The 16,510-nt window shown below is 38.9% G+C and overlaps 1 protein-coding gene across 1 annotated transcript in view; it reads left to right on the top strand.

Moving 5' to 3' along the window:
• Umad1 (UBAP1-MVB12-associated (UMA) domain containing 1) overlaps positions 1-16,510 on the top strand; it is a 157,168-nt gene that overhangs the window by 102,038 nt on the left and 38,620 nt on the right. Inside the window, exon 3 of the mRNA XM_034518898.2 lies at positions 10,072-10,133. Within this exon, the coding sequence (XP_034374789.1) occupies positions 10,072-10,133 (62 nt within the window). The remainder of the gene's footprint in view (positions 1-10,071; positions 10,134-16,510) is intronic.

Genomic DNA, 16,510 nt, shown 5'->3' with positions numbered 1-16,510 from the left:
GACTGTAAGTATACTACTGTTGTTTCTGCTAGAACTTTCTTGTGAAGCCTTGGAGGTTCATAGAGGCTTGACTTTATTTTTTGGTCTTTGTGTGATTTCTCTGTTGAGATGCATATTTCCTTTTTTTAGTCTTTGTTTACCTCTCAAATGGTGTACAGTTTGTACTTGGGCTTATGATCCTTCCCACTAGTTAAAAGGATGAAGCAGAGATGAGTGACAAGAACAGGCTGTTGACACGACCCATGATGAAGCACTCCCGTGCTTTCTTTCAGCTGAGCTAGGATACTGTTAGGTTAAATGTAGTTTGGAATCTTTTTGTCTTGTTTTCTGTTTCTTTAATCTAAGGGTATTAATAATTAAGAAATAAAAAGAAGAGGGACTAAAGAAAGTAAAAAGAAGGAATAAATTATAAATAAGGGAGAAGTATATGAGTAAGTGGTTTGAAATTTAATAAAGAAAATTATCACATAAAATATAAACAAAAACAACAGTCACGAAAACTCAAATCAAGTAAAATAGAATGAAATATTTTTAAATCTTAAAGAGTTTTAAATTTTTAAAATAAAAATATGAAATCTAGTAAAATTAAAAAATGCCATCACTTAGTATTTCTTTCTTGCTGGCATGAATGTAGTCCCAGTACCTTCCGTGTTGTATCTACAGCTGTCTTTGCAGGTGGGAAGAAGTCGGCTTAGTCTCTGTGTTGCTCAGAGTTAAACCCAAATGTCTTCAGTGCTGGAACATATTCCTGAACAAGAGTCAGCTCTCTTTAGGGGTTCTCAGCTGTCATATAGGTTTCTCCCCTCAGTACCTGCCCCTCCCCCACTCTCCAGCTACAGCCTCCTCTCTGGCAAATAGGGTAATTGTACTTCCCAAAATGATTTTCAGCATCGAAGGCTGGTGCAGTGTCTGTTACTTTCCTTTGCTTCTAGGTTCTCTTTCTTATCAGGATCCTTCCTGATTTTCTGTCAACAACCCAGAGCTTTGCTGAGTATGAGTATGTCCGGGAATCCATGTGTTTGCCGCTTACTCGGTCTGTGGAGGGAAGAGGGGTCCTGGAGATCGAGGATGTGGTAGTGCTAATTTTCCTGCTCTCCCACCCTAGGTTTAATAACAGGTCTCACTAAAAACTGGTTTCCTTCTTGCCAGACGGGTGTTCTAGTAGCACTAAAGGCCCTTTAAGGAAAAACTGTCTCCTTCTCATCAAAAGAGTAGAATCGGTGTCCTAGGTGAAGACCCAGCTGAGCTGGCCAAGGAGCCAGTGCTCAGGAAACCAGATTTGCTTACTAAAGCCATGTTCAATGATAGGAAGAATATTTATCTCTTTAATGAGAGAATGTACTTTTTCTTCCCAGGATGCTTGCCTGCTGCTGTCATCACTGTGAGGTTGAGTGCTGTGCCCTCCTCTCTGCCCCGCAGCCACTTACAAGGAGAGTGAGTGGCTTTCTCTCTTCTCCACCTCCAGCCTCCAGCCTACTGAGATTTACAGCTTGCCTATCCCAGAAATTTTCTTTTAAACTACAATTAAATTGTCCTCAGGCTTTCTTTTGAGTCCATTCTTAATTTCTTTTATTACTGAGACTGAAAATCTCCAGAGGTGATGCTAAAATCTTCAGTAACATGTAGCATCCCGGATGGGGTTCCCAGAATTTCACACACACTGGGAAGGAGAGAAGCATGACTGGCAGCAGCTCTCTCCAGAGTCTCCACTCCGCACGCAGATGGATCTCCTTTCTGCAGCAGTCTTTGCACTTAGCTCTGAAGGCTTTCCTCCTGGCTTGGGTTTTCTGACCCAGAGCTGGCAGAGGTTAGTTCTGCTGTCCCCTGTGCTGTGAGCTGAATTCCATGGTCAATAAACCTCACATAGAGTGGTTTATTATTTTACCTGTTTCTTTCCAGTAAGTACTGTGACTCTTTCTTGCGGTTTCATTCTCACCTTTCTCCATCCCAGTGAGGTGGTTCTTTTCAGATTCAGGAGGGCTAAGGACGTCATGTTCATCTTTTTCAACACCATGAGCAGTCTTAGAATCCATTCTTCTTGTTCCTTTTGCTATAGTCAATTCAGCAGATGTTTGTTGAACATTAACTTTGTCACCAGAATGATGTCAGTATCCCACGTATTCTATTCACTGCTGCTGTGTCCTGCTAATAACTTTGGTGTTCGAATTTACTATGTTCTTTGGTGTCATCTGATATGCTTGAACTTCTACTTACATTTGTTTGCTAACTGCATTCCAGCCGTCCTTGCTTACCTTCTCCCATCCATGGTTCCTTTAGGTTTTAATGTTTGTCAACACAATGTGACCAGAGTCCTGGGCATAACGTGTATGAAGCATTTAGGGTTGCTTGGCTCTAACACACAGATAAACTGACAAAATTAGAAAAAGGAAGAACTAAACTGAACTATAAGAGACTTGGATGTATATTCAGCTAGATTGGATACCTTAACTCAATTTGTAAGACATATGGGGAGTATGTTATAGAATCAAATGGCATCTTTAGCAGGTATGGGTTCTAATAGGGTCACTGCCTCTGTTGAGTGAATCTAAGGAAGCTTACCTCATATTATTCTTGGAAAGTGTATGGCCCTTTGTTACTTTAACTATCTGTTCCTGTTCAGCATGTTATAACAAAATACTATGAACTGGGTAGCCTATGAATAAGAAAAATCTTATTCTTCAGTTCTAGAGACTGAGAAGTATAAAGTCAAATTATTGACGGATAATTTGACTTTACAAGTATACTTTACAAGTATAATTTGACTTTATATAGTATAATACAAGCCCTTCTGAGGTCTTGCATTATACTATGCAGACCATATAAGAACATTCTCTCATGATGGAGAGAGAGAACAATAGCCTCTTTAGCCCTGTCTTAGTTAGGTTTGTCATTGCTTTAAAAAGACACCATGACTGAGGCAGCTCTTATAAAGGCGAACATTTAATTGAGGCTGACGTACAGTTTAGAGAGAAAGTCCATTATCATCATGGCAGGAAACATAGTGACATACTTCTACAGCATGGTGCTGTAGAAGGAGCTGAGAGTTCTGCATCTTGATCTGAAGGCAGCAGGAGCGGACTGTCATCCTCAGGCATCTAGGAAGAAGCTCTCTAAGCCCATCCCCACAGTGACACACTTCCTCCAGTTAGGCTACACCTACTTCAACAAGGCCATACCTCCTAATAGTGCCACTCCTAGGCCAAGCATGTTCCCACCACAGGCCCCTTGTAATAGTGTAATGTCATTCATGAGCATTTCACCCTCCTGCACAATCAGGACCTTACCTCCTACTGTTACCACGTTTGGATTTAGAGAGAACACTGACATTCAGTTCATTGATTGAACTAAAGATAAGACAGCAGAGGTAGGATAGCAGTGACACACTTAAAACTATTGCATTTACTTCCAACTCTGTTGCTTGTCTACAATTAGTATCTGTCATTTTTCTCTCGTTGAGCCTTGTAACAGCCACCTACCATGAGTATCATCATACCCATTTTTCAGATGAAGAAACTGAGGTTGAAAGCATTTAAGTAACTTACATAACGTCTTGAAGCAGTAAACGATTTGGGTGGTGCTCTGACAGATTTCAAAGCCATTCTCTGTCTAGATTTCCAGACTGCTTTGTATAATGAATGTGACTGAAGATTTAAATAGAGCTAATGGTGTGACCATTCCCCTGTTTTTTCCACTACTTCACTTAGTGAATGACTAATAGGCAAACACTCCCAGACGGTATTTGCATTTTAAAAGCAGTGCTCATTAACTGTAATGAATCTCTAATTGGTAGAATTTGTTGTAGTGATATTTCTTTTTTTCATCTTTTTTTAACATATTAGTTTTGTGAATTAGCATACAAGGTAAGAGGTTTCATTACAGACTTCTCGTGTAACTTTGTTCTTATCAGTCTCCCTTCCTTATACTCCCCCAACACACACACACACACATACACACATACACACACACTCATACACACATACACACATACACACACACATACACACACATACACTCATACACACACACTCATACACACAAATACACACATACACACACATACACACAAACATACATACACACATACACACACATACACTCATACACACACACTCATACACACAAATACACACACACACACATACACACATACACACAAACACACATACACACACATACACTCATACACACACACTCATACACACAAATACACTCATACACACACAAATACACACACATACACACAAACACACATACACACACATACACTCATACACACACACTCATACACACATACACACATACACACACACATACACACACATACACACACATACACTCATACACACACACTCATACACACAAATACACACATACACACACACATACATACACACATACACACACATACACTCATACACACACACTCATACACACAAATACACACATACACACACACATACACACACATACACACAAACATACATACACACATACACACACATACACTCACACACACACACTCATACACACAAATACACACACATACACACACATACACACAAACATACATACACATACACTCATACACACACACTCATACACACAAATACACACATACACACACATACACACAAACATACATACACACATACACACACATACACTCATACACACACACTCATACACACAAATACACACATACACACACACATACACACACATACACACAAACATACATACACTCATACACACACACTCATACACACAAATACACACATACACACACACATACACACACATACACACAAACATACATACACACATACACACACATACACACAAACATACATACACACATACACACACATACACTCATACACACACACTCATACACACAAATACACACATACACACCTCCACTCTAAGATGTTTTTAAATTTAAACTGGGGCATTTTTTTCTCCTGTGTCTTCAAGATAGCTGGCTATCTTTTTTCCTCTGCAGATTGTCAACTACTCTGGAATAAGTTATGCAGTAGCATGGAGCCATATACTGCTTAGTATGTGTCAAGAGCAGCAGAATGAATTGAAAAGGCATTGTGAAAAAATTAATAGAAAAGCATAACATGTCGTGTAAATATATTTTAAGATCAATGTTATGCCAAACATTGTTAAAAAATCCTTTATTTTCATTTTTATACATTGTTAATGCGGTGATATAAGTTGTTGGCTGGCATAAGGTGACTAAATTGCTCCCTATTTTTTACTTGGTTAAAAAAAAGCACTGTGAAAAAATATTTGTCATTTCTTTCCTACATAATTTCTCAGGTACTAAAATGCACTAAAAATCATCTGAGAACTTACGCTCTGCATGTTTTTCTTGTGCTTCTGACCATAGAAACATTGTTTCTATGTGAACTCCTTGGGACAGTTTTTTGTAGATTATGTTCTCTGGTATGGAATTCTAAAAATAAATCCTTTCTAATAAAGAATGAAAATATATATATATATATATATATATATATATATATATATATATATATATTGCTTCATTTCCCTCTTCTGTTTTCTTTTTCTAAACCCTCCCATCTACCCCCTTTCAAATTCATGGCCTCCTTTTCTTTAAGTGTTGCCTGTGTGTGTGTGTGTGTGTGTGTGTGTGTGTGTGTGTGTGTGTGTTCCTAAATTCAACATACTCAAGTCTGTATAGTGTTACTTGTATGAACTTGCTTTCAGGGCTAACCATTTGGTATTGGATAACCAGTTGGCATGCTCTTGCCTGGGGAAGAGAGTTGATAGTTTCTCCTATTCTCAGCTTTTTTTAGCTGCCTATAGTTCTTTGTCTAGGGTTGAAGCCTCATGAGATTTTTCCCTTTCTTGTGAGCATGTCTGTTGGTAGCATCCTTGCTTAGGTCTTGTTGATTAGAGTTCATGTGTGTAGCTTATATTTCTAAGAAAGACAATTCACAACAGATTTCCTGTTTTTCTTGCACTGACAATCTTTCCAGCCCTCTTCTGCAGGGATCAAGTCTTAAGTGCAGGAGTTGTGTCGTGGATGTACTAGTTGGGAGTAGACTGCAAAGCTCTACATTTTAATGGGTCGTCTGTGTCTGTTACAAAGAGAAGTTTCCTTGATTAAAGGTGAGAACTACACTGACCTTAGGTATAAGGTCAGATGTTTAGTTAGTTAGGGATTGTGCTAATTTAGTAAATTGGTTTTAGGTCTGTAAGATCTGTAACTGTAATAATCCTAGGTAGTTGGCTAGGTTTCCAGTGCAGGCATGACTTCCCTGTTGTTGAGCTAACTCAGCCAATATCTTTTCTATTGGCATTCTACTCCTGTCTCTTTATATGCCCATATCAGTCCCATCCTTGTTTTTAAGAGCTCAAGAATGTGCTGGTAATAACAATCCTCTTCCCATATAAAAATATGGCCAATTGAGACAAAACCATAATAGATAGATGCCAAATCCTTTTGCCTAGAAACTTGTGTTGAATAATGTGGTTTAAATCAAGAAGACATGTTTCTTAGTGTGAGTCCCATAAGGCTGACATCCTTCCTGTGCTGTGTTGAGGAAGGCTTCCCCTGCTGGGAAGAGAGAGGACTCAGTGGGGCAGCATGTTCTCTATGACTGTCTTTTATCAAGAGAAACTCAAGAAAGGGTAGAACCAAACAGAACTAGAGCTTCCCATACTCACCCATCCACAGAAAAAAGAATGGCCAGCACAAAGTGGTAATAGGCATACGGAGTAAGAACGACCGTTCTGCTCCCTCACTTGCCTACCATCAAACCCTCTGAACTGGCCTCCTTGACGGACTGAGGGAACATTTGGTCTCCTTCCCCATGCCTGCAAATGTCTCTGCTGTCCACTTTCCCTTAGGCCTAGTGCTCACTTTCTTAAGTCATTTCTCCTCTCCCACCCTGACCCTCTCCCAATAGAATTAGGGTCATGGTGACACTCTAATGACCCTCTCTTTCTCATCTCCTTGAAAAGCTCAAATGGTGGTTTTTTTCTTTTAATCCCATAAAATGCAGTGTACATATTCCTCTACAGTGGGGATTAGTAAGCTCTCAGCCTACCAGCTGTTTTCATAAATAACATTGTCTTGGATCATAGCCACTTCTTAGATCACATGATGTCTGTGGCTGCTTTTGGCTATAGTGCTGGGGTCGTGAAGTGGAGACAGAGACCATATGGCCTCCAAAGCCCAACATGTTTACTATCTGGCCTTTCACAACAGAAATTGGCCAAATTATTTCACATTAGTTCTCTAACATCACAATGAGGATAATGAGAATCATAACTAGAATGTGTAGCCTGTATCATTTACTGAAAATAAAATCTATACTTTTAAACAAAGAAACCAACACAGTTACAGTATATGAAGAATTTTGTTTCTGGTAAAACTATGTCTGATCCTTAAAACTTCTGGAAAAACACCAAGGGCATTGTATGTTTGCTTTAAAAGGCCAGAAGGAAGGGCAGAGGCCAACTCTCATCCGTAGTTATCATTACCATTGGAAGAGAAGAAGGAGAAGAAGACACACAATGTGTGGCGCCTAATGTGACAAAAAAAGGAATGGAGAGAATGGGGTGGGAGGAGGGGGGAACGGCACCAAGTCCTGACTCAGGCCTCCCTTCGGAGCAGTTGGCCATCCCCTCACACCCTGGACTGGCTCTGGAGATGGGTCCTTCTGACTCATTATGCTGCCTTCCATCATTGAGTGCCTCTGCCTCCTGAGCTTTACTTACTTGTCTCACAGAGGCAGGGAGAGATCTTACGGAGCCTGACCAGCAGTCTTCAACAGAGTTACGAAAGTGGAATCCACCAAAATCGTCATGATTGTTTTCTTCCTTCTAAATGGTTAACTTAGAAGTGCGTTGTTTGAGTCTGTGTGAATCTAAGCGATGTTTCAGAACTTAAGCGTCTCTGTTACATTTCTCACAGTTGGTTTTATTTATTACTATGTTATTTAGTCTCCTAAGTGGATACAAAATAATTGAATTTTCACCAGGATACAATTATTTAGTTGGGAGAAAATTCAGAAGCTGTGACCTGTTCTTTCCCTTTGTTGTACTTTGCTTCATTGTGTGTCTTTGATGGACCTGCAGATAGCAGGTCCCCTGTCATCAGTGACCATCCTGCCTGAGCCGTCACCCCGAGTGGCATTTGAGTCAACAATACTGCTTTGCTTCCAGACGGATGTGTTGTATGTTTTCAAGAACAGTGGCTGATAACCTTCCTGGCTTTTCTGGCAGTAGGGAAAAATAGAGAAAATGACATATACTCACCTTGAAACAAGAATATGGCAAAGGAAGCATAGATTCAGTGCTTGATAATTCTATGTATATGTCGTGTCAGTGTGGCTATGGGTGACGTGATAAATAGTTTCAAGGAATAATCTCTTGTAGAGTAAGTAACTTTTCCTGGTTTGTTTTGCCTGCTTCCTTAAACACTCTGTTTGGTCTTGGATGTACATTAGTAACACCGTGCAAGCATTTGCATTGCATGGCTGAGTGCTGCCCTGCGCATGTCTGTAGTTGAGCAAACTGAACTCCTGGTACTCCAGACGCATGGCGGGTGGATCCCGACAAAGATGTGTCAGTGAACCATCACTGTAAACAGCCACCTAAAAGCCAATTGAAGATTTGGAGATTCTGGATTACAACAATAGGTTGGTTTACTTTTTGTCTTAGCAATAAAATTATGACTGTTATATACAGACCAAATTTGTAAGGGTTTTCTTTCGGTATGATTTTTTTTTTAAATGCTATTACCTTTTTGGAATTTAAAAATGATCTCACAATTATATTACAAATAATATTCACAAATTTTAGAAGGTATGTTACATGCTCAAATACAGTTTTTAATAGCTACCTTCTAAGTGTTTTGCCACAGATTTATAGGTGAAATACTAAAAAGAGAAATCTGCTCTTCATTAAACCAATAAAGACTGGGTGTCTGTTTTGTCTCTAAGTTGTATTGTATACAAATGGAAACAAACCTATAGACTAGAATGTACACTGCTTACTCTATATTGAAACACATGGGGACAGTACCTATCATCAAAAAACTTAATTGTCTATGGTTTTCAGATATAACAAGGTTTATTTAGCTCTGTATAGCTTTTAAGAGCTTTTAAGCTTTTCTTAATTGTCATCATTGATAAACTAAGCTCTTGTGTTTTATAAGAGAAAGTGTGCCTCATCTCTACTCCGTGCCCGTAACATTCCTTATCATTAACAAATTCCTTACCTTTGACTTCAGTCAAACCATCATCCAGAAGCCTCATAATTTCACTGTTGTGTACATTTTTAAATTGTCCTAATTTTATGGGAAGAACAATTTACAAATTGCTAAATTGGCTTCTGATTATGCTTCACAGAAGTAGGCTAATTGGGTATGTGCTGACCATGTGCCAATCACTGGCTATTAGTAATTAGCAAATTAAAGCAGGCCATTAATAAGTTGTTATGATTATGCTTGCTCAACTCTGGGTCTATTCTGTGTCCTTTAAGTCAGTCTGCTTCAAATTAATTTAGTAAAAGAATCTACTGAGGCACCAGACATAGAAATCATGGCACCGACTGAAGGCTGTTAATGTGTTTGTTCATGTTTCTTCCTGCTGCGAAGGTTGTCTTCTCCTTGGTTTACTGTTACACAGAAATACACAAATCTTCTTTAATCCACAGGGACAAAAAAAAAAAAGCCATAAGGATTAAACTTTGTGAAAACAAACTTGGAGGAAAATGTCGTAAAGGAATTTGTATTTTAAAATAGTTTGCCTGTCTTTAAGTCATAGCTTTCTTCATTAATTAAAATATGATTTGATATACACAATACAAAGTGATCTTTTCAGTGTAAGCAGGATACATTTTAATTTGTGTTTATGGAATGATTTATGATATCCTTGTAAAAATATATTTTCTTACTGTTTAAAATTAATTTAAGTTGTAACAAAGGAAATAGTGGTTGCTTCCATAGCACGAAGCATACAATACCAAAAAATACTGCAAACAAACTCAAGATAATTGTCCTTATAACAGAAAGGTTCTCCTTCTGTCTCACAGGAGATACAGCAAATGAAATGAGATGTAAAACGCCTGAAGCAGAAGGCAGCCAGGCTTTGGAGGTAAGGAACATGCAGTGGGAATACTTTGGGAGTAAAACTGAGGGCTCACTATGATTTCAGAGTCTCCAGCTGATTAGCAGTAACTTACCTCGTACCAAGAAGCAGGTGGTCTGTGAGAGCCAGTGATGAACAGTCCTGGAAGTGGCTTCCCAGATCTCATGTGTTCTCTAGTGAAAGAAATGGAAACTTTTGGAAAGAGATGTAGAAGAAGAGAGAGATGGAGAGAGGAGGAGAGGGTGGAAGGAAAAGGCAGGAAGAGAAATTAAGAGGAAAGAGACATAAAAGAGGACCGGAGTTAGTGAGTTAGGACAGTTTGACCTTTTTTGAGTGAATTTTGAGAATTCTTATTGTCTTACTATTTATTTCATCATTAGACAATTTTTCTTGACTGTTCTCGAGAAGAACCAGTTTATGCCGTCCCTTTCTTTTAAAAAGCTGTTTTCTCCTGGAGGGAATGTTAGTATGTAGGGGTTCTCTCTGCACAGTGTATTAACAGTGTTTAATCACTAAAGTAATTATCTTTAAGACTTAGGAGAATGTTAGGTATTAGCTTAATATTTACGTGGAAGAGATAGACGTGATTTTTCAGCTTTCTGCTCAGTGACTCATTCCCATGTCTCCCTGCAGCACAAAAGCAAGTGCATCAGTGAGGTCAGGGCCTGCCCTGTCTGCTTCAGTGCCTGATCCTCAGTGCCTGATCCAGAGTGTGTGCTCAAGAAGACTGCCAATTGTGCATTAATTACAATTAATTAATTAATACTGAGCTATAAGGAGAAAGTTGCCTTTATTTTAAGGAATTTTTAATAATTTTCACTAAGCAAATGTTTTATAATCAAGGGAAAACTTACTTAAATTGATAACTAGGAAGAAAAATCATTTTATTTTTTTCACTTACCTGCATTTATTCTTTCATTCATTCATTCCACAAGTATTTACTAAACAGTGACTATGCCTAAGACATACAAAGAACTGGGTAGATAATGACGAAAGACATGGATGCAAGACACAAAGACTGCCTACCTTTTATACCGAAGCACCTTGATCTCTTCCATTTTACTTCACTTTAAGCATAGAGTGAGTGCTGAGTGTTGACATGAATACCCTCTGGGATCGGAATAAAGCTTGGTGCATTGGAGGCTTAGGAAATAACCACCATGCCTTCTTAAGTTTTAATTGTTTAGTGTCTTTATCAGGCTACTGTTATAAAGTACTGTACTATATACTGCCTTATAGTAAATTATTTTAAGTTCTAAAGCTAGAAAGCCCAAGATCAAGGTGCTAGCAGCTTTGCTGTCTGATAAGAGCCTGCTTTTTAGTCCAGGGGTGGAACCTTCTTGTGTGATAACATGGAGCTTTGACCTTCCCCCCTCTATTAAAGGAAACAATCCACCTTCTCAAGGTTCCACCCTCATGGCCTAATTATCTCCCAAAAGCCACATCTCTTAATGCTATTACCTTAAGAATTCAGTTTCCACATGTCAAACCAAGCATGTGGGAGTGGGAGGGACTGCAGCATATTACAGGATGCACTGGGCATGTCTGAAGAGCTTGACAGTTTGTTGTTGCCGTTAAGTCTGCTCGTCAGGATGGAGACTCCCAAGGCTCCTTCTTAAGGAAAGGAGCATTTGAAGGTGGCAGGCACCAGGGAATCAACCTGGCTCCTTCTTGGGCTGGGTTCTAGACGGTCCGCTAGTACCTTAGAGCCACTGTCCATACTCAGATGTGCCAGAAGTGCTTTCTGAGCAGTGGGACAACCAGTGTGTATTCTCAGAGAGCACAAAAGAAACAGGGCTGCTACAGAGGAAACCACATAGTAAAATCATAACATAAGAGGCTGTCTATGGTTTATCATAAAAAAGCTAAAATTACTTATCTTTACCTTAAACACCTAAAATGTGATTCTTTATTTCTCTTCTTTAAAAACCCAATAATGAAAACATCGTTGTGTACTCTCTACTGTGTATGCCTTCATGTAAAAACAAAACTATCATCTAATCTGGGTGTTTTAAGCTCTGGTGAGAGATTCACAACTCCCACAGTGAGTGTATTATGTACGAGCCTATGGCCCTGAGTTTGGGACTATCTAGCCAGGCATATATTTTACTTATATCTAAACATTCCAACCTTCACTTGACCATAGAGAGCTTTACTTGTAGATTTTTGCATCCCCAAAGCATCTCTGTCCAAGTTTTCATCATCTCAACGTATCATCATCAATGACAAGTATAGAACTGAATCCCCAAGGCATCCTTGGCTCCACTCTGACCTTCACAATACTTTTTATCTCTTTCAAGTCTCGTCGTCTTAGCCTCTGCATTCCATCAGCCTTGTCACTGTTAGAACAGTCAAAGCCACCACTTGTGCCAGGTTTCTTTCTATCTCCAGTGTTCCCTTAGAGCCCCCCTCATCACATAGCCAACCAAAATCAACGCTGGGTCACACCGTTCATTGGCTTGAGACTAGCTGACGTTTCAATAAGGAGAATGAGCACTAAATCAAGAGAGGGCTCCAGAAACCCATGCGCCACCCATTCTCATCCCTCCCCACACCTCACCCTTCCCTCCGTGCCACGGGCCTTCCTGTCATTTCATGTCCAGTGTCTTCCTGGCACTCACGCTCATTACCAGAGCTTGCCTCAGCTCTTCGTTACCATAGAAGTTGTTATTTATTTTGCTAGCCTTTCTCATGACTGTTCACATCTTGTTTAGAGAACCAAGTTGGTGACAATTCATGGGTGTAAGTCCATGTGTTTCTGGGAGGTGCACTTAGACAGCAGACTTCCTGTTCCTCTGGCTCTTACAGTCTTTCTACCCCCTCTTCCAGGATGCTCCTTACCTTTAAGAACAGGAGTTGTGTTATAGATACATCAGTGAGGCTGAGAATCACATGGTCACTTGTTCTCTGCATTTTGATTGGATGTAGTTCCATCTCAATCTGTTGTAAGGCGACATTTATTTGATTAAGGTTGATAATGGCATTTATCTGTGGGTTTAAGAATAAATATTTACAATACATCTAGGAATTACGCTGGTTTAGTAAAGTGGTTCAAATAAGTTTTCCTCCGAAGACCATAACTAGCCTTGAGCCCTTGGCTAAGTCTCCAGAACCAAAAATGTTTTCCTCTTGTTGAGCAGGTCTTGAGCACAATTTGAGAGTTATTGATCACTACCAAGATGTTTATGCCACTCCTGCACCTTTGAAATTATCGTGCCATACTAGTCATTCACAGGCATCATAGTTGGGTAGGATTGTTACTTGTTTTTTCTGTTTGGAAGCTTGATTGGCGGCTCTTGGTACCATGAAAGCTAGTCTTCAGAGAAAATGCTTTTAAGTTAAAGCCAACTCAAACCGTCTGGGTCCTGTGTCCAAAGTGCATGGTGTCTTCAGCAGAAGGGACTTACCTTCTCAAGGGTTTTTTTTGTATGTGTTTTGCCACACAGTATAGGATTTTCTTATACAAGAATTAAACGGCTAGCAAAATCACAGGTTCAAAAAGGCAGATGCTAAATATATTCTCTCATATACAGAATCTAGATTTTTTAAAGGGATAAAAGATAAAAGTAAATGTGAGACTGTTTGCACAGAGAAAGAGGACGGGGAAGGAAAAGAGGGTAATGGGTAAGTATGATTCAAAGTCACACTATACGTATAACAAATGTCATAACAAAACCTTATTTTGTATAATAAATATAGACTAACTTAAAAAGTTAACTGAATACATGATAAGTATTTAAAGATTTTCTTCAGGTCATGAATATATTGCCGCTTTTCAAATTTTGTATTTTAATTTGTAAAACTTTACAAAAGACATAGAAATCTGGGTAGCTTCATAATAAAATAAAAGATTTAAAAAACAAGTTTTCTATGGCCAAAGAGTATAAACAGTGAAGAAGAAAAGAACATAATAGAGAACTCAGGAATCACAACAAAATAGTCAAACCACAGCGAGGCAGTTTCTTTCCAAACAATGATATTAAAAACATCATTTATAGCAGCTTAATTGAGGCCATACTATATTTTAAGGGGTTCTACTCAAACCACATATTGTTTTTTTTTATTAGATATTTTATTTACATTTCAAATGTTATCTTCTTACCCCATTTTCCCTCCTGCCCAGGAACCCCCATCCCACCCCCTCCTCCTGCTTCTATGAGGGTGTGCCCTCACCTACCCCCCCCCACTCCCACCTGCCCACCCTCGAATTCCCCCACACTCAGTGTCCAGCCTTCATTGGACCAAGGATCTCCTCTCCCACCTATGCCCGACAAGGCCATCCTCCCCTACATATACAGCTGGAGCCATGGGTCCCTCCCTATGTGCCCCCAGGCTGCAAACCACATATTCTTAAAGAGATTCAATAAACCAAAATAATTACCTTAAAACTGACTTTCCAAAAGTATAACATTAATAATCCTTCCCATTAAGAATAATTAAGTAATCAAACATGTCTCCCTTCATAGGGTTTTTGTGTAAAAGCATACACAAGATCATAGTATGTGGCTTAAGCCAACTTACTTCAACCTCTACAGTGCTTTCAAATTCCAACTTTTAATACATCAAATGATATTTACACTCCATAGTTGTTTATATTATATAGTGTGAGACAAATTACAGGCAATCACCAGAAGAGTTCGATTTGTTTTTAAACGTTGTGTGTGTGTGTTGCATGTCCATGCCGTGATGCATATGTGGAAGTCAGACAACAACTTGGATGCGTTGGTTGTTTCCTTTCACTTCATGGTTCCCAGGATTGAGCCTGGCAGAAAGTACCTTTACCTGCTCAACCATCCTGCCAGCCTAAGAGAACAAATAAGACTCTTGAGACCTGAGGAATGTGGTTTGTATGAGAGCTTTTTAAGTTTGGCGATGAATACTAGAATCCTAATGGAAACACTAACCAAAGAGTACTTGAATTAGTTTGAAGATATGTAGGCCATATGTAGTTGGTTATAAGACAATTTTGTCATAGAAAGGTCTGATGAATTAACTATTAGCATTTTACCATTTCCTAAAATGGTAAACTAAAACATGTTTAGATTGATTAATAAATATTAATTTTCTGTCTTGTCACCCAAGTACATTTTTAAATATCAGACTGCTTCCTGTATTTTAACAAATACTTCATTAAAAATCTATTTTGAGCAAAGTTCTGTTAAATATTCTCTGTGTCTGAAAAAGTCTTGGATTATACATCTAAAACTCAACCATATTGAAGGTAAGCAAAACAATTAACCATGAATAAAGTCCAGGACTAAAGGTATAGTGACGTCTTCTGGAGGCAGCTATCACTTAGGAAAAATTTAGCGTATTAGGGAGGTAATCATTATTTAACTGAGTGGATCAACGCCACTGTTCTCAAGTATGGAGGAGTTTGTAATGTACAGAGATGATAATATGCAGGTGTTTGAGATACAAGAATAACATTACAACTAAATTATAAATAAATTATACATTGGCTCATACTGTGACAATTTTAACTGTGTCACTTAATCTCATTTTACATCATAAAGATAAAGATCGCTTGCATCAGAGGATCGTAGGATCTATACTAACGTTCTGGTTTTTATTATGTTGCCTGGAAGGCAATTAAAAGCCCAAAGTTCAATTAAAACTTTTCTAATGATAAATGAGAAGAAAGAGCTAACAATCATTACAAAGCAAACCCTTTTACATTTTGGGCTCAGGTTTGAGGATGAAATGCTGGCTGCCACTCGTCAATTACTTGTCTCATAATGATCATCTCTGCCGTAGTTTGTCAGTAAGGCCTGTGCAGTCTCAGTGTAGCATGCAAGCCCTTCCGCTGTTCTTTGTAGTTTCTCGAGGGCTTGTTAGCCTGGAATTTAGTTTATTTTTGTATTTGTTTGTGGTCATTGTTATTGTGATTCTTTTCAAGTTATTTTCATGAGAAGAGTCTGTGATTCTCACCAATTTCCATAAACTACTTTGAATTTAGATATTTAAATAATTTAACTCCTTTGAAGAACCAGTTTATTTAAAAAGCCAGCAAGTGGTGAAGACACGAGTATTCTCCTGAATGCTGGGTGATATGGCCACTCAGTGGATCCTAAAAGAAAACTGAAGTCCCTGAAATTTGACACAATCAAACAATTAAGCAGGAAAGGCAGGTAGCTTAACACATAGGTACTGAGTGTTACTGAAATGGCCCTTTCAGACTCCATGCCTGTTCCCAGTGGTGTAACCACTTGTACTTTGGAGCCTACTTTGTTCATTAACACAAAAGAGCATAACTGCAGCAGGGGCTTGACATCCACCTCACAGGAAAGCACCTCACAGGGAGTGATTAAAGCAAGGATCAGGCCTCTTCTTAACATGTAGTTTAAACACTGCACAGTGTAGTAGGCGCTTGCCATAGGCGG

Source organism: Arvicanthis niloticus, chromosome 15, assembly GCF_011762505.2.
Source record: "Arvicanthis niloticus isolate mArvNil1 chromosome 15, mArvNil1.pat.X, whole genome shotgun sequence".
NCBI classification, from domain to species: domain Eukaryota; kingdom Metazoa; phylum Chordata; class Mammalia; order Rodentia; family Muridae; genus Arvicanthis; species Arvicanthis niloticus.
Note: the sequence above shows the minus strand (reverse complement) of the source record. Positions and strands in the feature narration are given on the sequence as shown.